Genomic DNA, 22112 nt, shown 5'->3' on the forward strand with positions numbered 1-22112 from the left:
CCAGAGCCCAGTGGAAGCATGCCCAGCTCCGGAGCCTCCTTCCGTGCAGTCTGTGGTGTGAAAAGAAATGCCATTAACGCCGAGCCACGCCCAGTGCTGTGCCTCCCAGGGCGTGTAAAGAAGGCTCACACCACTCTGAGGTGTCAGCCCCTTGAGCTGCAGGAGAATCTGCACGACTGAACAGCCATCCATCGTGTTACATACCTCCCACCAAAGAATGAAGCAGATTTCTCCATTATGAATATTAACAGCATCTGGGTTTAAACAAGCCCTTTTGTTAAATCAAGTGCTTCACAGACAGTCCCTCACAGAAAGGCGACAACGAATGACCCAAGAGGACACTGGTGGTCGTCAACACGCACTGTGCTCTCCCCGGGACTAAACACTGCCCGCCGCCTCACGGGTTAACCTCTCAACCACTGCCACCTCTGACACCAAGGATCCTTTATAATGTCATCTACGAAATCCCTGCTGTATTTCCACTCCTCCCGGAGACTTTCCCTGACGCTCATTATTTTGCAACGTATCCGAGACTCTTCCTGTGAGGGGGGCCCGGGGTGAAGCGAAGGGCCTGACATGCGTGTGCGGGCTCGCGGGAAGCGGGGCACCTCTCCATGCACACAAAGGCCGGGAAGCAGGGGCACGGGGCAGACGGCGCGGCCGCCCGAGCTCACCACTTACCAGCTCCGTGTGGACTTTCAGATGTGCCTGCAGCTTGTACTTGTCGGGAGTCGAGTAGTCGCAGCCCGCAGTGGGACACTTGAGCAAGACATTGCTGTGCTTCTGGATCACGTGGCGTTTAAGGCAGTTCTTGGTGATGGAGGAGTAGTGGCACTGGGAGCAGTGGTACAGGTGCTCCCGCGTGTGGGTGCGCACGTGCATGTCGAAGTGCACTTGGTACCAAAAGAGTTTGCCTGAAAAATACCGTCACGTGAGAACAAGAAAGTTCCTTTCACGCTGAATCAGCTTTTCTTGTTACTATTCTTCCTCTACCGTATTTATCTCCCTCTCCAGCTTGTCCGGGTTACCCTTCACACTCTCCTCACTTCTGTCTGGAAATCACTTTTTAAAGGCGAAAGAGGCAGGGAGGGCAGTAAACGTTAAGGGTGCTACCATGTTTGCGTGATGTCAGAGCTAGGACAGGAGGAAAATGTTCCCTGAGGACCAGTCACAGCCCAGGTGCTGCTGTGCACATGCCTAGATCAGGGTCTCGAAACCCCACTGCCCCTGGGCGGAGCTGGACCCTCCCTCCCCCTGAGCTGCCAGCTCTCAGGAGCCTCGAGGGCACCCCGAGTTGGAAGGGCTCCACTAGGGGCTCCCTGCAAAGAGCTGCAGGGAGAGCGGGGCCATAACTCAAGCTACCCTTTGAACTTGTCCTGTGCCAGAAGAACAACCGTTCTTGACTCAAGTTCTGGCAGCAGCCGTGAGACAGACCACCGCGTGTGCCCGCCCCAGCCAACTCGGCCACCTGCCTGCCCCAGCCAGCCGGCTACCTGTCCCGCCCCCCTGGCGGCCTCCACCTGTGCCCGCCCCAGCCAGCTCAGCTGCCCGCCCCAGCATCCCAGCCGACTGCACAAATACTCCGTGTGCCAAATCGGACACAGGCGGCGCCAACTACTGTCTACAACAGAAGAAGGGCGGCTCCTTTACGAGCGGTTCTTCACAAAGAGATGTGAGCTCACACCAAACAGGAGGTGACCCAAAGCAGGCCGGGGACGCGTGGGGCCGCGGGGACGGAGGGCCTGGCCGCCTGCCGGCCCGGCGCCGCCCTCCTTACCACAGTACTCGCACTCCAGGTCCCCGTACACCTTGCGGATCCTCTCGCACAAACCAGTGTTCATCCTCCTCTTCTGTAAACCATCCAGGATCTTCATGAACGCGCTGATGCCGGCCCGGGGCTCGGAGGCCGGCGGGCAGGAGTCCGCTTGGGGCATGGCCGCATCCCCTGCACCTGCTCCCGGAGGAAGGTCCGAGGCCTCCCCTGGGTTTGACCTGAGACACCTACTAGGATCTGGTCCATCGGATGGGAGGGCAGCCCCTCTCTGCCCTGCCTCCAGGGAGCCCTCGGACCCCTGCGCATCCCGGTTCGCTTCGGCACCCTTGGCCTTGGACGGCGAGGATGGGGCTTCTTCGCCCCGAGTCTGGGAGGAGGCTCTGTGCTGGGCGTCCAAGGTCTCCTCGGGAGCAGTGTGCGCCTCAGCAGAGGAGGGACCGTCTGTCAGTAAAAACTCCTGGGGGCCCGCCGCCTGCGCCTGCGAAGGGAGGCTGGAAGGGTGGGCGGCCGCTTCCGCTGCGCTGTCGCCCTGGGGGGTGGCAGAGCGCGTGGGCTCAGCGGCCTCTGGCTCCTTCCCGGGCTCCGGAGGCCCGGTGTCCGCAGGGCAGGCGGCCCCCCTGGGCGCGTTCACGCCCTGGAACACAAAGTCCTCCTCCGCCAGCTGCAGCTGGCCCCCCAGGGCCTCCTGCTGGATGTCCCCGCCCGGCTCCAGGAGGCAGAAGCTCTGGTCGATGGAGCTGGCGAAGAGCCCCGCCTCCTGCGCCGCGCCGTGCGCCTCCCGGATGTGCGCGCGCAGCCGGATGGAGCTGACGAACTTCTTGAAGCAGACGGCGCACACGTACACGAACGGGTGCTTCCGCACGTGCAGCTCCAGCGCCTGGTACTTGGTGGCCCCGTGGCCGCACAGCTCGCAGGCGAAGGGCCACTTGTCCCCGTGCACCAGCATGTGGCGGTCGCGGTCCAGCTCGTTCTTGAACTTGCGCTCACAGATGTGGCAGTCATAGAGCAGCTGCCGCTTGCCCTCCCGGGTGAGCAGGCAGAGCTCGTCCAGGGCCTCCTGCACCTTCCTGTCCTGCGGGTCGTGCGCGTGCCGCACGTGCTTGATGAGGTTCTTGACGTCCGAGTACTTCTTCTTGCAGAAGCGGCAGTGCTGCTTGACCTTCTTGTGCACGCGCTCCACGTGCACCTTCAGGTGGCCCTTGCTCAGGCAGGTGAAGGCGCAGTAGTCACAGGCGAACTTCTCGCCCGTGTGCTTGCGCAGGTGCACGTTCAGGTTGGCCTTGATGGCGCTGGCGTAGCTGCAGTGGGGGCACTTGTACGGCTTCTCGTTGGTGTGGATCCTCAGGTGCGCCTGAAGTGAGTGCTTGAACTTGAACACCTTGTTGCAGTATTCGCAGGTGAAGATCTTGAGCTGGGTGGGCCCTAGCCTAGAAACAGACGACAGCACCGTTACATGGGAGATGCCACACCTCCCTAAGGACCTTGAACTCCCTCTTAGGAATTGAATCCCAAAGGCTCAAAGTGAATGAATGGCACTGAGGCTAGATGGAGGCATTCAATCATCTACAAGCGGGTCGGAGGGCCGAGTGCCGACTAGGCCCGTCCAGAGCTTCCTCGGGAGCTCACAGTCTGGGGGAGGGAAGACAGGACGGCACGTGCTTGCACGACAGTGTGGCAAGCGTGGACGGGAACGTGTGTGTGGGGTGGAGGAGGAGAAAGAGACATCTAACCTGGCAGAAGGTAGTTGGGAAACTTGCTGAACAGGAGATGTCTGAGTTGAGGCTTGCAGAACAAGGAGGAGGAGGCAAGAGGAGAAAGAAAGAAGAGGGATGTGTCATTCCCAGCCGTGCTCCGAAGCTGACCTGTACATATTCCGGCTACGTGACCGGTCATGACGGAATGAGCTCCATCGGCTCCGTGAGACCAGATACAAGCCGCTTGGGTTTGTCTAACAGCTTCAACAAACCAGACCTGCTTCTTCATTCAACCAGCTGTCTCTTTGCTGCCACCCGTCAGTGAAGGACCCACGTCCCTATGTCCCCCCAGGGCAAGTGAACAGGCCCATCTGACTGGTGACCTGGCCTTCCTGAGCCGAGCTGTCTTTCCCCTTCTGGCGAGGATGGGTCTGCCTGTGAACAGCGAGCAGCACCCTGAGTGCTTAGCTACGTGGGCATGCATGGGCCTGGAGCTGCGGTCAAGGACTGCAGGCGGGTGAGGAGTCAGGGGCCCAGGAACGGGAAGGCCTGGGTTGATGTGCAGCATGCCACGTCCCTCAAGACTCCATCAGTAAGACAGCTGATGTTCTAGCCTCCATGGTCCTCCTCCTCTACCACGCGGCTAATTCAGAGCCCAGACGGGGAAAAGAGGGCTGCTGTTCAACTGTCATTTATGAACTTCATGAATCATTTGTTAATGTTCGTCATGTATGAGTACGTGCCGGTGTATTTCAGGCACTGGGTCAGGTTTTGTGTGATGGACAATAAAAGCATGGTCTGCCCCATGGACGCTTTCTCGTTCAATATGGCCACGTGTATGAGACGGTAATAACAGCCAGTAATTACTAAGGATATGTGAACTGCCAAATCCTACACTAAATACATTCCCAGCTCTAGTCTTACACCCATTTTACAGATGACAAAACTGAGTCTGTGCCCAAGATCATACAACTAGTAAGTGGTGAAGCCAGATTTGACCCCAAGCAGACCGTCTGCATCTAGAGCCTGCATATTCCTCCTCATCCTCTATGATGTCAGCAAACACCACATACACTGCCCCTCCCCAGTGTAACTGTATACACACAGAGTCCCCTGAACGGGACTTCCAGTGCTGTTGGAAGAGCCCTGCCTTGTTTCTGAAATCAGTGACTGACGGCCACCAAAGCCCTATCGCATGCACCAGGGACAGGAACTGGCAGAGTCAGACAGGTGGGTGAGGCTTCTTCTCCCCTGTAACTACTCCCTCTGGACAGAACGCCCGGGGCGTCCATGAAGGGCCTCAGGAACGCCAGTAATCATTCAATGCTGCCGACCGGGTACCATGAAGCTGTGCCCACTGTAACTGCAGAGTCTGTATTTATGGGACTACCCATTCAACTATGGTTGATCAACATAGGTTGCCTTGTCTTTAAATTAAAAATATTTAAATCGATTGTAGTTCATAAACACCAGAGGGTACAATTCACGTAATGTAATTAAAATATTCAAATTTGAAAGTTAGCACTCTGCCTGCATGCTAAAAGCCAAGGCTAATTTCAGGAAACTAATTGGGATCTTTCTCAAATGACAAAGAAATCCAGAAGGTGATAGATTTTATTGGCTTGAAGAACACTGGAGAAAGAAACCCAAGATTCAAAACGTTAATTAAATAAACAAATCACAGTATTTTCTCCCCTAATGCAAGATCTAAATGGTCTTAGGAGAAACTTTTGCTCTGTTTTTTTTTTTGTTGTTTTGTTTTATTACACAAATACCTGATGAAGCCCTCCGCGCCCCGTTTCGTGCCCCGCGTAACGAATCTGATAAAAATCTAAGTAGACCACGTCAGACTCTCCAGCACAGGCCTCGCTCACGCTCAGCCCTGTGAACTGACACACGGGGCCGTAACAGGACTGTGATTAAATCATTTCACTCCGAATGTTCCCCGCGCAGGGAGAGAGGCACGCTCACCCCCGCATTTTAGAAAGTTATTCACTTCTGGGAGTCAACTAAAGGGAAGAGCACAAAGGTGCTCGAACAAAGGTGCTCACAGTGAAAAGCTGCTGGAAGTTCCCACCATAAGGAACTAGTATCTTTGCACATCTATTTTTTCCACTCATTCACTCATTCACTCATTCATTCATTCATTCACTCGCTCGCTCATTCAAAACAAGTATTCCAGGCACTGGGGACACAAGAAGGACAAAAACAAACACAACTCATGCTCTCCTGGAGGAGGGGCCAGGCCAGACCCCTAACCAGGAAAAGGGGCAGATAAGGACCACGAGCTCCCTGCTGTGATGGAAAAAGGCAGGATGCTCCATGAGCGCAGATCAGGGCAGACTCCGGGCAGGCTGTCCCAAACACTGGACACGAGCAGAGAGCCCAGCACAGGACACCCGAGCCAGGGAAAGGGGAGGCCGCCAAAATGAGGAAGAGGCCCCTGGGAGGAGAGATCGAGGAGGTACAGAGGGCTGGGACAGCTGGGACACCTGCCAGGGCCCGGAGACCACAGGGAGCACACGAGGGACAGGGCTGGGGAAGAGGCAGCCCCGGAAGGGCCTGCGGCCAAGGTCTCCTACCGACTGCGAGGCCTTACAGGGCACAGTCAGATGGGGCATTTTACCAGCCTCACCCGCTCTGATATGAGCAGCTGAGATTACAGAACCTCCTCGTGATGTAACAGGAGGTTACATCACCATAAAGTAATTTGTGAATAATGTGAGTACCGGAGCAAAGTAATAAGCACAATGTGAGTCGGTCTTGAAAGCAAGATACAAAATTGCATATGAAATATAAACTCAACTGTTATAAAATATATGGGCTGAAAAAAAGGCTAGAAGGAAACACATTGAAAATATTAACAGTGGTGGGGCGCCTGGGTGGCTCAGTTGGCTAAGCAACCGACTTCAGTCCAGGTCATGATCTCACGATTCATGAGTTTGAGCCCCATATTGGGCTCTGTGCTGACAGCTCAGAGCCTGGAGCCTGCTTGGGATTCTGTGTCTCCCTCTATCTCTCTGTCCCTCTCCTACTCGTACTCTGTCTCTCTCTCTCTCTCTCTCTCTCTCAAAAATAAACATTAAAAGAGAAAAAAATTATATATACATGTGTGTATATATATATACACATATATAAACAGTGGTTATGTTACAGTAGTGAGATTACAAATGGTATTTTTCCTTACAGTTTTCTGGACTTCCAAACTTTCTATAGCGTCGGTCTGTGTCACATTTGTGTGAGAACCTGGCTGATCTGTTGGTGTAACCTAGAGGTTTGTGTCCATATTTTACAAAGCAACATCGTCATGCCAAAAAAAAAGCCTTTTGTAACTGCTTTGTAATCTGTCCATTAATAGGATGCATGACAGCTGGAATACGGCCGAAACCTGTTGATTAACTATTGCATAGACTGGCCTGTTGACTACGTGACCGGTTAGCTGAACCCTCCCCAGCAGACCCTGAAGTAGCCTGAAGATAATTAGTGAAGGTCTACAAATCAACTTGTGTTGACACCAGAATGATCTTCAAATTTAGTTCCGGGGCGCCTGGGTGGCTCAGTCGGTTAAGTGTCCGGCTTCAGCTCAGGTCATGATCTCACAGTTTGTGGGTTCCAGCCCTGCGTAGGGTTCTGTGCTGACAGCTAAGAGCCTGGAGCTGCTTCGGATTCTGCGTCTCTCTCTCTCTGACCCTCCCCTGCTTGCGCTATTTCTCTGTCTCTCAAAAATAAATTAAAAAAAAAATTTTTTTAAACAAAATTTAGTTCCATGACACTTTTGCCAAAGGAATGAGTATTTTTACAACGTCATCCATAAATTCAGCTGCCCACAGCCGCAAGCACAGAGGATGGAGGCTACGAATTAACGAAGCAGTTCCCAAAAGACACCGTGTTCGTGTGGCTGATCACTGGCTCTCACCACTTACCCAAGTCAGGCTGTACTAGACAAGCTCACGGCTGACACAACAGAGGCTAAAAGGCACGTCCACATAAGTCCTGCACAACATCCATCTGTCCCAATCTCTCTCCTCCCCTGTGCCTGGCACATAACGGGCACTTAGTCTGCTGAGCTGAACTGTGGTAGAAGACTCTAGAGCCAGCCCAGATCTGTTTGGTGGTAAAAGCTATGCTCTCTTCAAGAACACCTCATTTCCCCTCTTCTAGAAACAGAGGAAACCCACGGCGACTGGCATTTTCTCTGTCTTTCATCTCAGCTGGGAAAATATTTGCAGAGCTCAGGTGCAGTTTGCTAACCCATGGGCAGGTACCTGTCACAAGTGAGGCCGAGACCCTGGGGGTGGGTGTGGAGAATGCACCTGCTCATTCACTAAGGGTCGTCAAATGACACAACGTGTCTGGAGGAGTTTTCAACGTTGGTTACAGTGTTAAGTTCTCCTACTGTTTGAAACACCAGTTTCAATGCTAGCAATTTATCCCACAGAGAGTCGTGAAGAAGAACTAAGAGACAAAATACTGGAACCTTGGGTGTGACACTGCCCATCAAGCAAAACCCAGCTACATAAACTGCAGCGCACCCTACTCAACAGCAAACGCTTTTTCAAAATATGAACCAAAAAAGATTTTTAAGGTGCGGTAAAGTTTTCAGTAATGTTTATTTTTGAGAGAGAAAAGGAAGAAGGGGGGGAGGGGCAGAGAGAGAGAGAGACACAGAATCAGAAGCAGCTCCAGGCTCTGAGCTGTCAGCACAGAGCCCAATGTAGGTGTCAAACTCATGAACCATGAGATCATGACCTGAGTGAAGGCAGACACTTAACTGACTGAGCCACCAGGCGCGCCCCTAAGGATGTGGTAAGTAAAAAAAAAAAAAAAGTTGATAACAATGCACTTGGTTTTTATATTAGAAAAAATAGCATTATTAAAGCACTATGTTTTAGTCTGTCATGAAAAAATTACAGTAGCAACAGTAGTTGTCTCTAGAAGAAGAACTATGGGTTACTTTAACTACATCATCCAGGGTGCTGGAACTTTCTACAAGTAACAAGTGTTTTTTTTTTTTAATTAAAAAAATTTTTTTGATGGTTATTTTTGAGAGAGAGAGAGAGATTGAGCACGAGTGGGGTTGGAGCAAAGAGAAAGGGAGACACAGAATCTGGAGCAGGCTTCAGGCTCAGACCTGTCAGCACAGAGCAGATGCAGGGCTGGAACTCATGAACTGCGAGATCATGACCTGAGCCAAAGTCAGACACTTAATCGACTGAGCCACCCAGGCACCCTAACAAGTGTGACTTCTGAAAATGAGCAGGGAACAGAAATTATTTTTTTTCATTATAATATGTACAACCTTAAAAATCAGCAAACTTGGGGGCACCAGGGTAGCCCAGGCCTGATTTCAGCTCAGGTCATAATCTCACAGTTTGTGAATTCAAGCCCCACAGGAGTGCAGAGCCTGCTTGGGATTCTCTCTCCTCCTTTCTCTGCTCCTCCCCCAACTTGTGTGCACATGCATGTGCACGTTTTCTCTCTCTCTCTCTTAAAATAAAACTTTAAAAAAAATTTTAATAAATAAATAAAAATCAGCATAGGTACTAAGTAAGGCCTATTTACACTTCTTTTTATTAAAAAGGTTAAACATATGTCTGACTTAAGTAAAATGCTCCCCCTTCATTAAGCCAATTGGTGCTCAGTTCCCAAAACACATGGGTCTGCCACACACTTCGCAGACGCGACATGGGCTCGGTCAGCACACAGGCACCGCGATGGGGAGTCCATCTCCTGGGTGCAATCCAGACCCCCACGTGCTCTACAGCTCGGTGTGCAGACACAGCCCTGGCACACTACCGTGCCGGTGCTCTGGCCCCGAAGGCCACCGCAGGAGTCCAGCCCCAGCTGAAGCCCCACGGGATGCACGCCTTACCTGCTGGACTTCATGGGCTGCTCATACGGCGTCTGCTGGATGGCGTACTCCTGGTACCCCCTCCGAGGCGCCAGGTCGGCCGGGGTGGCCTCCGGGTGCGCAGCGCCCGTCTCCGGGGGCCCGGCCTCCACGGGAACGATCTTGGTGGCACCTGAGATGAGGGCACAAGGCACCGCACATTAAAGGGGCACCGCGGGGCCCTCCGATCCCACCCCTCGAGGGAGCGGCCCCAGAAGTGTTTCTCCCCTGCATACGGGCCCCTTGCCAGGGACTGGTGTGCCTGCAGCTCACACGTGTGTGTGTGTGCGTGTGCATGTGCTGGGTGGGAAGGGCGAGTTTTCTAATCATCTATCAAAACATCCTTCTGAGGTAAGTCCCTTTGATCTATTAAAAAGTCAAAACCTTAGACAAGAACATACGCACACACGTGCTGCCCTGCCGGGTTTACAGGGGACCCCTGTGGCAGAGTCTGAGTAAGTGTAAACGCTGAGACAGCATGTGGTGGTGGCACCGGCTGTGGGCGGGCATCAGGGCTCCCCAGGGTCCAGTCCCAGACACCGGATGACCTCGCCATCGGTGGGCCTCCACTTCACCCTAGCAAAGGACAGAGTCTGGAGTGGAAAACCTCAAAAGCCCCTTTGCTTGTGCAATTCTAGGGCGTGAAACGCTCGAAGACCTGGCACAGCGGTGGACACGGTGCAGGTCTGTGGACGTGCGCGTGCGCATGTATCCAGTGCAGTGAAAAGACTCCAGTCTGTCCCCTGGTTCTAGAACAGCAAAGACCGATCCCACTTTTACCCTGTTCACAATCTCTTGCAGAAATCATGAAAGCCTACCACCACGTCTAAAGACGTTATTGTGAGGACTTCCTCCAGAGACGGCTGAGAATAGGAGCCGCCCGGACTCACACTGCTCTGAAGCAGGCTGGCGCAGAGGGAGTGACTTTCCAGAAGGTTCCTCTTGCCCAGTGTTCTTATGTGCCTTATTTCCTACTGATCCTCACACTCTGCACTGAAGTATAAAGAGGCACTTTGCCGGCATTTTCACTTTAAATAAGGAGTTACTGTCTGCATTGAAAAGAAATGCATGGCTGTCATTGCCCTTAAAATCCTACACTTGACTTTTAAGTACATTTGACAATGATGCCCCCAAATGAATAGGGAAAAACCATTATTATAATTTGGAACCTTCTATCATATCACACTGCTTTTTGTCTAAAGCATCCCTTCCTGAAAGAGGCCTTTTGTAAAAAAGTATAATATCTCCACAGGCTATTTTATGTGAAAGGAAATGGAGACAGAAACCTCCAGCGTCATAAAATATTTGATGCAGCCACTAAAAATGCAGGATGGAAGGTAGGCGGGGGGAACGGGAGAGCGCGGGCCCCGGGTCCCAGCGGGTCTGTCTCACACGGGGACGCGCTGCTCGGTGTGGTGAGCGGGGACACGCTGACAGGGGCTGGGGCCAGGGGAGCGGAGGGAAGCCACACTCCATGGCTGCTGCTCCTCTGACCGTGCCGGAACCACGGGGTCCATGCGGTCGGGCTGCCCGGCCCCTTCCCGCTCGTGCCCACCTGGAATGGCTTCGTGTGCCGTTAAAACCACACTGATGATGGGTTTCTTGGCTCCGGAAACCTGCCTGGCCTCCTTTCCCGAGGAGACCTTCTGGACTTTCTCTGTCCTCTGTGTCCGCGGCCTCTTTGGGGTCTTTTCTCGATCATCTTCCTTATACTTCCTTTCCAGTTCAAGGTCAGATTCATCACCTAGAAGTCAAGTAATACTAAGATGTAGAAAATATCCTTTTATACCAGTGATAGAACTGGAGAGCGCACGTAACCTTTTCATGCGACCGTACAAGAAATGTCTGTGTGTGGTATGTCCACGTGGGTCCTCACTGCTATTAGGTCTCCTTCCTTTCGGGCAGCACCTTTGACTCTCCAGGCTCACATCTGACTCGGTGAACACACACTGCAGCCACAGGCCACCCCTGAGGCACCGGGGGCGCAATGCAGATAGAGCGGCATGCCCCTTCCCCTTGTTTCCATGAGCTACCGGACTTCAGGGTCGTTAAGGAAGACACGCGCTCCGAGGTTTACACGTAGGAGGAAATCATCCAAGCTACACTTACAAGGTGCTGTCTGTGGGGGACATAAAGACTGGTGAGGCACAGACACAGGCCCTGCCCCCAATGCCCTGCAATCTGGTGGGAGAGACGGGGCAGGGACACGGGGGCACGAACAGGTCAGACAAGGGCAGTCAGCTGTGCGCCGCGTGAAATGAGGAGGGAGGGGACACTCCCCTCGAGAAGCCAGACAAGGCTTTCTGGGGAGTCCGTCCTTCCGTGAACTGCGAACACAGTGCCTGTGAAGCAATGGTGGGGGTGCCGGGGAACAGGGCACGCAAGAGGAGTGTGAAACCAAGGAGCAGGCATGGTGACAAATGGTGACACCCCACTGTAGGAAAAGATGGCAAAGACGAGGAGGAAGCCATCAGCTCACGTGCTATGTGGCTACAACTTCATGGAGCAGCAGGGAGGTGGAAATAAACCAGCGGAGGGAGTGAAAACTCGGTTCCAGAGGGGCCTGGAGGCCCCTGAGAGGTCTGGGGTCCCCCTCCCGTGAGAGCAGGGCAGGAAACTCCAGTGTCCCTGGACGCCAGTCTAGCGGTGAGGGCCAGCGAAGCCATCAAGCAGGACTCAGGTGACAGAGCAGAGGCCCCAGCTCCAGCCAGGGCCGCCCTAGCACATCTCAGGACAAAGTCACCAAATCTTTGGGCTGTTCAAAGGGGGACCAGAAATTCCCATTTTTTACATGAAATCTGCAGATGTTTCAGGGTCGGCCCTAACCTAAAAAGTCTTAAAACAATGGGAGAGCCAAGTGAAACATGTCTGCAGCCAGAGTTCACCCACAGCACCCCCTGCCACCGAGGAAGGCAACGGGGAGCCACGTTATGTGGGAAAGGGCTAACCCGCATACGTGCTCGAACACCTGCCGCCACCAGGGAGGATGAAGTGGGTGGACACGTAAGCCAACCGCAGCATTGAGACGGCAGCCACTGCAGGAAGGCGCCTACCACCGCACGGCTACACTGGCAGGGGCTAAGGGGGAAGAAAGACTTCACTGCCAACGTGAGGAATAAAAGGACACGCATCTCTCGAATGCATTTTGTTCCGGACTCTGGAGGAAGTACAGGGAAGGAAGGGGAAGGAGTTTTAGGTCGTAGCTTCATGCACAGACCTCAACTAACCTGCCCCAGGACCCCTCTTGGGAACATCATGACAAGTGGAAGGGACACAGCCCTTCGGCAGAGACATGCAGGGCTGCAGACAGACACACAGGTGGAAGGACAATAGGGGCTCGAAAAGCAGTGGCATGGGGTGGGGGAGGGGGGTGGCGTCACTCAGGTGGAGTCATAACCCTGCAGCGATAAGGCAGAAGCTGTAGAAAACGGGAGAAACCAAAGGGGGAGACGGCCTGAGGCAGCTCAGTAAGTCTGTGCTTCCCAGGATGCAGGTCAGCCCACAGCCAGACCCGCACATAAATGTGCCAACCACGGGCCAAGATAAAATGGGGAGACACAAAGTCTTGGAGAAGCCTGCTAGGGGGAGGAAAGCGCTCCCAAGATGAGGCCAGGAAAAAACGTGGCTAATGGGGTGGACTGATCAACAACACAAACACTAATGTTTGTCCCCATAGTCCAAGTCCTTGGAACATGTTTAGACCTGGTGGAAACAGACTGAGGGAAATTAATGGGCTGGAGCGGGTCCTCGGTCACATAATTAGTGTTAGTGCTAAACATGCTAACACTGAATTAAAAAGAAAAACCAGCAGATGAAATGGTGAATCACCCGGACTGTGCGTCACTCTCCAAGGCCGAAGGGGAGACGTCAAGGACCATCATGTAGGTCCGTCCCTTGTAGAGCATGACAACCTGTGAGGTGGTGAAAAAACAGGGCAAAACGCGGGACCTGCAGAGTCACGGCCAGGGCCCTCACCCTGTGACGTCTGATCTGCAGCAGGCCTGAAGGGGAGTTTTAGTGGCTGCATTACAAGCATTTCAAAAAGCCTAAAGTTGCCTGAGTCACAGAATTCTTTATGGGCCCACGCACCGGGTGATACGCGTGCGTAAGCAATGTGCTGGATGCTAGGAAGAGGCGGGAACAACTTATCAAGGGGCTGTTTGCATCTAAGACGATGCTTCACTTTATGAGAGGACTCAGCATGGACAGAATCCAACCTGCAGGCGACACAGCAGGAATGCACATGTTCACGGGCAGCGACAATGGCAGCACCCTGAGAATCGGAGCCTGCCGCAAGCTGAACCCGGGTTAACAGCATGAACCAACCACGGAAGCCAGGAGCGGGCACACAGCGCTGGCCTGCGCAATCACAAGCGGGCTCCCAGCTGTGCCCCAGATGAACTGGACCTTGACTCTGCCGTGGGCATCACGTTAGAACGCACGGCAGAGCTGAGCAGTACGAGGTGGATGGAGCACATAAAGATTTGGAAGAGCCTGCGTTAGCCCGGGGGCAGGAGAGGAGCCGGTGAGAATCTCACTCCTCCCCCACCCTAGTGCCCTTGCTCCGGCCACCAGACCCACCCCTGTGCCTGTGCCTGCCTCCTCCAGGGCGACACCCCTCCCGCAGCCGGGACAGCCGCCAGGCCGCTGGGGCTACAGGACCTCAGTGGACCGAAGGGGGTCTGGGGGGAAGCTGCCAGGGGGCTTCTGGGAGCAGGTTTCTTCCCTAAGAAGAAAGAAACACCCCTCTTGGTGGGCCGGGTATTGCCATGTGCACCGCCAGGAAGGGAGGCACACACCCAGGAGCTACAAGAGAGCAAGCAAAAGACCGCTCAGTGCCTTGAGGGTCTCAAAGGGAAACACGGCCCCGGGACCCTGAGGGCGGTTGAGCCCCCCGGAACCACTGGTCCCCAGACACCTGGTTACCATCCCCATCCTCAAACAGGTCTTCAGCTGGTGCCTCTGCTAAAAGCCATCTGGACTGACACACCCCCAAACCATTCTCCTTCCTGATCCTGTAGTGAATCGCTTCAAAACTCGAATCCATCCCTGTCACTGCCCCCGTTCAACCCCCTCCATGGCTTCCCTCCCCGTCGGCACTAGGAGAAAGCACACGATAAAGCACTCCAGGATTTGCCACAAACCCCTGTCCCAGGATCCCTGAACCTCAGGCCATGAGTCTCAAATACGTACCCATGAGTACTTACTTCTCATCCCTTGAGGCTCCAGCAATACTGGGTAGCCAAGTTGACCAAATACCCCTCTGGACCTTGCACACAGGGAAGACTCAACACCCCCACGCCACACCCCTGCATGTCCAATGACAAACTGAAAGGCACACAAATTTACCCACACGTCCACACACACAACCAACACACCACCACAGCCATGGATGGACTTCCCATGCTGCTTTGCGATTTTCTATTCAGATGCCTCACTGTGCTGGGACCTTCCTGGAGGACTGGCCCGTGTCTGCTAACACAGGCCTCTAGCAGAGGAAGGGCCTGCCCCAGGTGACAAAGAAGACCTGCACCGCTGTGCTCCGAACGACCAAGCGAGAACCAGTAGTCAGCAACAGATGTCAGCAGGAAAGAAACTCCCAGCAGTCAGAGACATCCAACACGGAAAGGGTGGTTTGTGGTGACGCGGTTCCGGTGACAGTTTTCAAGGAAGCTTCAGATGCCATTTGTCACATCGTGGGGAAGTGTCTGCACCGCCTGAATTCTAAGCCCCTCGCAGGGAGACGGAGCCTCTATCTGAGGAGCTTGGCCATGGAAAGGAGGCGGCAGGAAGGAGACAGGGTGGAGGGTTGAGCAATGTGGGGCAGCAAAAGGAAAATCTGAGGAAGACGGTGGGCGACGGAACACTGCGCACCTTCCTCCCTCTTGGACAGACACCAGGTCCTGGTTCCCCTACTGAAATGCCAGTGGGGCTCTCGCTGTGTCCCCTTGGCCCACACTCAACTCTGGCAGCAGCTACAGAGGACGGCTCATACCTGCCTGGCCCTCCAGCACCCCGCCTCTGCTGCACAGGGTATCCTGTTGGCATCCTAGCTGAGCCCCTGCAGCCTGGAAGCAAAGATGGTCCAATACGGCAGAGTGCAACCCTCAACCCATGAGGGATGGGGGCCAGCACATGACCACTGTGGGCCCTGACTTGGGTGGGCAATTCTGGGAGCCATTCTGAAGCTTCAGGATTCTGGAAGAGCCAAGCCGAGCCTCCGGGGACTAGAGCGGTGAGCCCAACAACACATCGCTGGGTCTCTTCCCTCCCTACCTCCCCTCCCCACTCCCTCGCTCCTGCTTCCTGGGATCAGCACCCCATAAGCTGTCTATAGCCAAGGCTGCATCTGGGGAAACAGAAGCTAAGACACTGCCCACTGAAGACCTCCCCAAATGTACATCCTTCATCAATTCTCTGTGGCCTCACACAACGTGGACCCATGGCCCATTCAGCTGCATTCCATTCTCGAGAGCGTCCAAAGACTCTGTTCCCACTGATTCGAGCACCACAGATGAGCACTGTCCTAGGCAGCCTTGGAAACAATTCTCGGGGATGACGTGACATGATCCCTTGGGCACTGGAGCAATGTGGAAAGAATGAGGCTCCCACAGAAAAAGCGGTGTGTGCATTCAGGGAGGAGCAAACGCCAGCAAATTTCAGGTAAAACACCAAGCCTGAGAGGGGCGAGCCGAGAGGCTGAATACAGACCGGGAGACACAGGCCACAGCCCTGGACACCACCCAGAGACTCGGCTACAAACACAGACGTCTGCATGCGGAAGCCCCGGGTTGCAGCCCTCAGCCCAGCTCCATCACGGCCGGCGCTGCTGCTGGTTTTGTTCCCAGCCGCAGCTCTGGCACACAGTAGGTGCTCACGTCTTGAGCTCACCTCTTGTCTGTGGAAAGTAAGGAGAATGGAAGGAAAAGAAGAACATCTGAGTAAAAGCTCTGCCGGCCATTTGGTGCTCGCCCCCATTCGGACACCTGACCTCCTTGCTTGTTCGTGCATTTCCCTGCATCCTCACCGGACCCATCTCTGTACTCGGGTCTCCTCTGCACTGAAACACCTCATGGGCTCAGTCCAGAGGTCATGCTGGTGCACCTTCCCGAGCGGGCATCTCCACCCGCCTGCAGCACAGCCTTCCATGCGTTGTTTCTACACACAGCACTCGCCTGCGTCCTTGGAGCTCCTTCTTTAATTTTTATTTCTCAGATGTCTATTTATTTATTGTGAGAAAGAGCATGAGTGAGGGGAGGGGCAGAGAGACAGAGAGAAAGAGAGAGAGAATCCCAAGCAGGCTTCATGCTCAGTGCAGAGCCTAGAGTGGGGCTTGATCCCACAACCACGTGACCATGACCTGAGCCGAAATCGAGAGTCAGACACTTAACCGACTGAGCCACCCGGGCGCCCCTAAGTTACTGACTTTTTAAGTTCTCCACTTCGTCCCAGCGAATGCCCACACTCCCCGATTTCTTCTTCCTTCCAAAACCCCACAGCCCCATGCTCCTCGGCATCTGGGGGCCCAACGTTCTAGGTGTCCCGGTCAGACAGATGAGGTCCGGGGCAGGAGCTCTGCTCTCCGTGGAGGACAATTCGAGGGAGCCCTCAACAGCACCTCCCTCCTCCTCTGCTCACAGTGCTGGAATTCCTCCCAAGATATCTTGGTTTGGGTTTAGCTTTGTTTCTAAGATTTTTAACGCCCCTGCCATGCAAATTAAACAAATATATAACATAACGTGCTCCACCAGCATTAGCAGCAATTACAATTTACAATGTCTTGGGAAATGGCAGCAGCATGCTAACAATAGGAACAGCAAAAAGTCTGGGGACCGAGGGAGAGTCAGTGACCCTGCAGATCCAGGGGCAGATGGGAGCCAGTCACAACCCAGCCGCCTCAGAGGAGAGCGGTCTACGCCGCCAGCCACTCTGGAGCAGAGACCCACCGAGGCACACACCGCATCACGGTGACCTGCTCGGAAACAAGCGGCCCCTGCCCAACCTGCCGTGGACACCACGAGAGCCCTCTGGGCTTGGACTTGTTAAACCGGCTTGGAAAAAATAAAGTGTAGCCAGTTTCAACCGTGACTATGCTGAGCGTGTCCACACAAGGGGAAGGGCATTTTGTAGACAGCCGCCCTGCTGGCCGACGGGACCGGCCACTCAGCACCTTGGACAAAGGTGGCGACAGAAGAGGAGGACAGCCTTGGGCGCATCTGAGGGTCTCCCTGCTCCTTCCAGGCCACCTGCTTCTCGGGTCTCCCTCCGTCCAGTGTCCTGCCCCTTGTTTCTGGGCGGGACATGCAGCATTTGCTGCAGCATGGAGGTGGGTCTGGCCCCCAGGCTCTGGCGGGCCCTACGGCCAACATCACCGGTCCCCTGGGAGCTGAGAGGGGAGACGGCCCCAAGACCTCACGGGGAACCTCCCCTGAGAAGTCCCGGCTCTCAGCCCACCTTCGCCTCCCTGTCTCCCAGGACGGTCCGTCCTCCAGGCATAGGCATGGAGACACTCGCCAGACCACCACCGCCGGAAGCCAAGGTGAGTGGACGCGTTCACTTCCACTGTCAGGACTCCACTCCTGATTGTGGACTTGGGTGGGGCCAGCCAACCTTGGCCTGACTTCACGGCCTGTCTCTGCAGCCTCTCTGCCTGCTCCCTGGGAGCCCTCTCCTCACTCTGGTTAAGTATTCAGGTCAAACACTGCTCTTCTGAAAACAGAATTTCTATGTCTAACAGCAAGTCCAACAATAATTTTCTACCACTTAATAAAACATTCTCTTTGTAAGCTGACTTCTTCCCGTTCTCCTCCTCTTGCCAGACTTTCTTCATGTCTGTGCTTCTTAAACAACATCATTTATGCACAAAAGAAATAAGCATTTCCTCGGAATTATCAAAGGGCTGCAGAATGTATTTGTTCTTTACCATCCAGCAGCTCACTCCACAGGTACTTACGGAGTGCCACGCCCTGTCCTAGGCATTTGGGACACTGTGTGTACGAAACAGAGAGAGACCGCTGCCTCGGAGAGTTGACGGCTGGGGGGGCACGCGATATACTGAGGACTTGATAAGTAGGTATATTACATAGTAAGCGAGGAGGCACGAGGAGGGTGGGCAGCTCCACAGTGTGGAGCCCAGTGCTCTAGTTCTGATCTGACAGACACAACTCACACAACCATTGCCTACTGATGGGGACAGACACCACAATGTGGCTCATTTTTTACTTGTCTGCCCACCCCTCCCCAGGGGTCTAAATGCAGTGAAGCATGGCAGGATTTAGTCCATTTTGCAGGAAGCCTATCAAAGTGCCTGATACGCCCGTAGGGACTCAATCAAGTGGGGAGGGTGGGACCTCACACTTCACAAAGCAGCAAAGTCGGCCTTTTGTTGAACAGAGAACAAGAGAAAGTCCCCTTGGGTGCCTGGCCCCATGCCAGGCTCTGGGGACCCGAGAAGGGCCAGGCCCTTTCCTGCCCGCAGAGGGCGCTGAGGCTCACCCACTGACAGATGAGCAAGCACTGAGCAGCGTCCCAGCCCTGAGCATGCTCCAGTCAGCACCTCCTTCGGTCCTCGCACCCTAAGCCCGTTACAAAGACAAGGCTCAGTGAGGGGCAAAGGTGACAGGATCAAGAGACCCCCCCATTAGGAGGCAGACCCAACATCACACCTGGGTCTGTCCGCAATGGAGTGAGGCCTTCCCACCGCCCCTCCTGCCTCTGACAGACGGCGTACATGGACAGAAACCCGCTGAACAGCCGGCTCCGTGGTGGAGGCCAAAGTCGTCTTCCAGTGGCCAGGAGCACACGTGGGCCTGGCCCCGTCTCTGCTCTCTCCTTGGGGAAGGGGCTGGGCTTACAGGCACTCATGCACCACGGCACCCCAACACTGCCCTAAACAACCCCTCTGCCCCCAGCCCAGTTCCCTCCAATGGGGGCCTGGCCCATCTGTGCAGACAGCGGAGGAGGGGAGAAAGGCTGGCATTTGCTCAGTGTGCCGTTGGCCAAGTCCCCATCAGCAGCAAGAGGCCGTGTGCCCCCCATCACGCCCCCCGCCCTACCCGCTGCCACACGAAGGCACACCACACAGTCAGCCGCACTGCTGGAGACTGCCCCTCGACTCCCCAGCTGGGGCCAGGCATCTGAAGTCCCATCCCGGCTTGTGGAGGGGGGTGGGCAGGCCCAGCTCCTCCGCTCTGCAGCCAAGCCCCTTGCCAGGAGAAGGCAAACCTTGGTAAGTGAAGGAGACTAGAGTTTCAGTGCTGCTCCCACGGGTAGCGGTCTGTGCCCCCTGCACTGACACAGGCTACAGTCTCTGGCATAAACAAGGCGCTACCAGCGGCTCTTGGGAGGCGGACAGACACACTCAGAGGACCCCAGCGCCAGCAGGGCGCCCAGGCTGACACCAACAGGTGATTCAAGGTAATTCACTCACCCCTGCTTCAGAGAATGCCCAGCTCACCCCCTGGGCCTACACAGGGTGCCTGACACGGAATGGCTGGAAAGTCAATGTCTCCTAATAAACACATCATCCAGCGTGGGAAATAAAGACCCAGACCGGGGGATGGGGCAGGAAGTGCCCCGGTCACACCCCAGGCTTCCTGGTGCTGTTCTTAAGGCGAATCATCTTCCAAAGGGCCTGCTTTGTGTACACGTGTTAATTACACGATTCACTTTGGGGTAGTATTTTATCTTCAGATTGCACGAGGTGTCTAAAATACCTTCACCAAGCCGTTTCAGAAAACGCTCTTCATGCAACAGAAAGCAGGATGTGATTTCAGCGAGATCAATAGCTGAAATCTGCCTGAGGTGTGTAAAAGGCAGACTGGACTGGCTCCCAGCAAACCCGAGCGGGTGTTTCTGGCCGGCCCCGGGGAGGCCAGCCGGGCTGTGGGAGGGGAGGGCAGCATCCACCCCGTCAGCAGCACTGGGGCTCGGACGGAAACGTCCAACGGTGGTCTGTGTCTGCCCACAGCTCTCCTCCGGCCGACAATCAGAGCCGGAGAACCCACACCAGGCCTCAGATAAGACCCCCTTACCTTCTGCGTGGCCCTCCACAGCGGGCAGAGCACCCTCCTGAGCAGTAACGAGCACCTGTACCTGTGTGCCCCTTTGCCCAACCTTTTATTATGGTTCACTTTTTGCTCCAAGGCTCTGATGAACGTGCTCTTCCGAAACACGAGGCCCTTAGCGGAGGGCCCCCATCCACCACTCCCACACCCTGCTGCATCACTGTCGGAATCCGAGCATGACCCTCATTGCATCAAGAAGGTGCCTATTAGGTGTTTCTAGCGGCAGGACAAATTATTTAAGCAATTTCAGTATAAACAATCAACAAAGGGGTGGGATTTCTCTTGGTTTTGAAGTGGACAGGGCCCTCCTTGCCACCTCCCACTCCAGCCCCCCACCCTCCATGCCGAGCCAGCACCTCTGACGGGCCCTGAGAACAGCTTGAAAACTGGTGACGAGGTTGTGCAGGGAGGGGCTGTACCAAGTACCACTCCAAGGACAGCCACTGCCAGGGCGGCGGGCATGGGGTGTGTGCCACCCTCTGTCTCTCGGCTGGATCAGTCGGGGCTCTCTAAACTCAAGGTCTGAGCGTGCAAAGCGAATCACTGAGCAAGCAAGGGAAAGGCTGCCAGTGAATCAGGCACAGCCGTCCCTCGGGACGCCTGTGCTGCCATGGGGCTAGTGCCCGCGCACGCCCACTTTCAGGCCAGGGCCAGATGACCAGTCCTCAGGGTCCCGTTGGGTCTGTGCGGCTACATGAGTGCTGTAGCAGGGTGCGGGCCTCACCCACCCCTGGCCCGGCGGTCCTGTCGCGTCACTGACGTTCTGGGAACTGTAACTTCTGACTTCCTGACATCTGGGCCTCACAGCTCTTCCACCCCAGCACGCTGGCATAGTCTTTGTATTTCATTTCCTTCTGAAAAGAGCGATGGCACGGGGCAACGTGGAATGCGAAGCCTCCTGAGGGAGCAGAGGTTCCCAGAAGGGTGTGCATGCCCACGGTGTCCCTGCATACCCACGATGCTGAGACACCCCCCGGGCAGTGCCTGGTGCCCTGACACGCAGGAGGGCGCTCTGACTACAAACCCAAGACAGAGCTGCTCAGGGAGCAGAGGCCAAACATCGGTCCCATTTTAAGGGTAAGGAGCAGGGCGCCGGGTGGCTCAGTCCGTTTAGCATCCAACTCTTGGCTTTGGCTCAAGTCACGACCTCGTAGTTCATGAGATCTCCTCAAGCTCTGTGCAGAGCCTGCTTGGGATTCTCTCTCTTCCTCTTCCTCTCTCTGTCTCTCTCTCTTCCTCTGTCCCTTTCCCCATTCACTATCTCAAAAATAAACAAACTTTTAAAAAGAGGGTAATGAGCAAAAATACAGTGTTCTCAGTGTTCTAGAAAGTTCCCACTTGCCCCTCTAGGCTTACCCTCTGTGCTTCACCCAGGAGGTCTACTGCCCTGTGACTCTTCGCTGGGTTTGGCCAGTGGAGGCCACAGCAGGAGAAGGCCTGTCCTCCTCCGCTGGCCTGTCTGAGGGCACTTCCTCTGCCCCAGGAGGCCCCTGGAGTTCAGGGACCCCTCTCCTGGCTGCCTCTACACCAGGGGTGTTAACAGCACCCCACCACCGCGCTATCCACAGTCTCCCCCAGGACCACACCTTCATTAAACCCCCAAGTTGCCAATTCAAGCATGGCCCTTGCTTCCTGGGCACGTCCCGCCAGCTTCCAACGGAGATCCCTGCAGTCACCCGAGACGGCTC

General features: G+C 54.8%; 1 protein-coding gene across 2 annotated transcripts in view; it reads right to left on the reverse strand.

Annotated features, from left to right (window-relative positions):
* The window catches only part of ZFAT (zinc finger and AT-hook domain containing), a 179126-nt gene that overhangs the window by 102293 nt on the left and 54721 nt on the right, over positions 1 to 22112 (reverse strand). For both annotated transcript variants that reach the window (XM_029923577.1, XM_029923578.1), the window contains exons 4-7: positions 10914 to 11102; positions 9341 to 9491; positions 1778 to 3201; positions 682 to 914 (exon numbers count right to left, since the gene is read on the reverse strand). In XM_029923577.1, coding sequence (XP_029779437.1) covers positions 682 to 914; positions 1778 to 3201; positions 9341 to 9491; positions 10914 to 11102 — 1997 coding nt within the window. The remainder of the gene's footprint in view (positions 1 to 681; positions 915 to 1777; positions 3202 to 9340; positions 9492 to 10913; positions 11103 to 22112) is intronic.

Source organism: Suricata suricatta, chromosome 15 (assembly GCF_006229205.1).
Source record: "Suricata suricatta isolate VVHF042 chromosome 15, meerkat_22Aug2017_6uvM2_HiC, whole genome shotgun sequence".
Lineage (NCBI taxonomy): Eukaryota > Metazoa > Chordata > Mammalia > Carnivora > Herpestidae > Suricata > Suricata suricatta.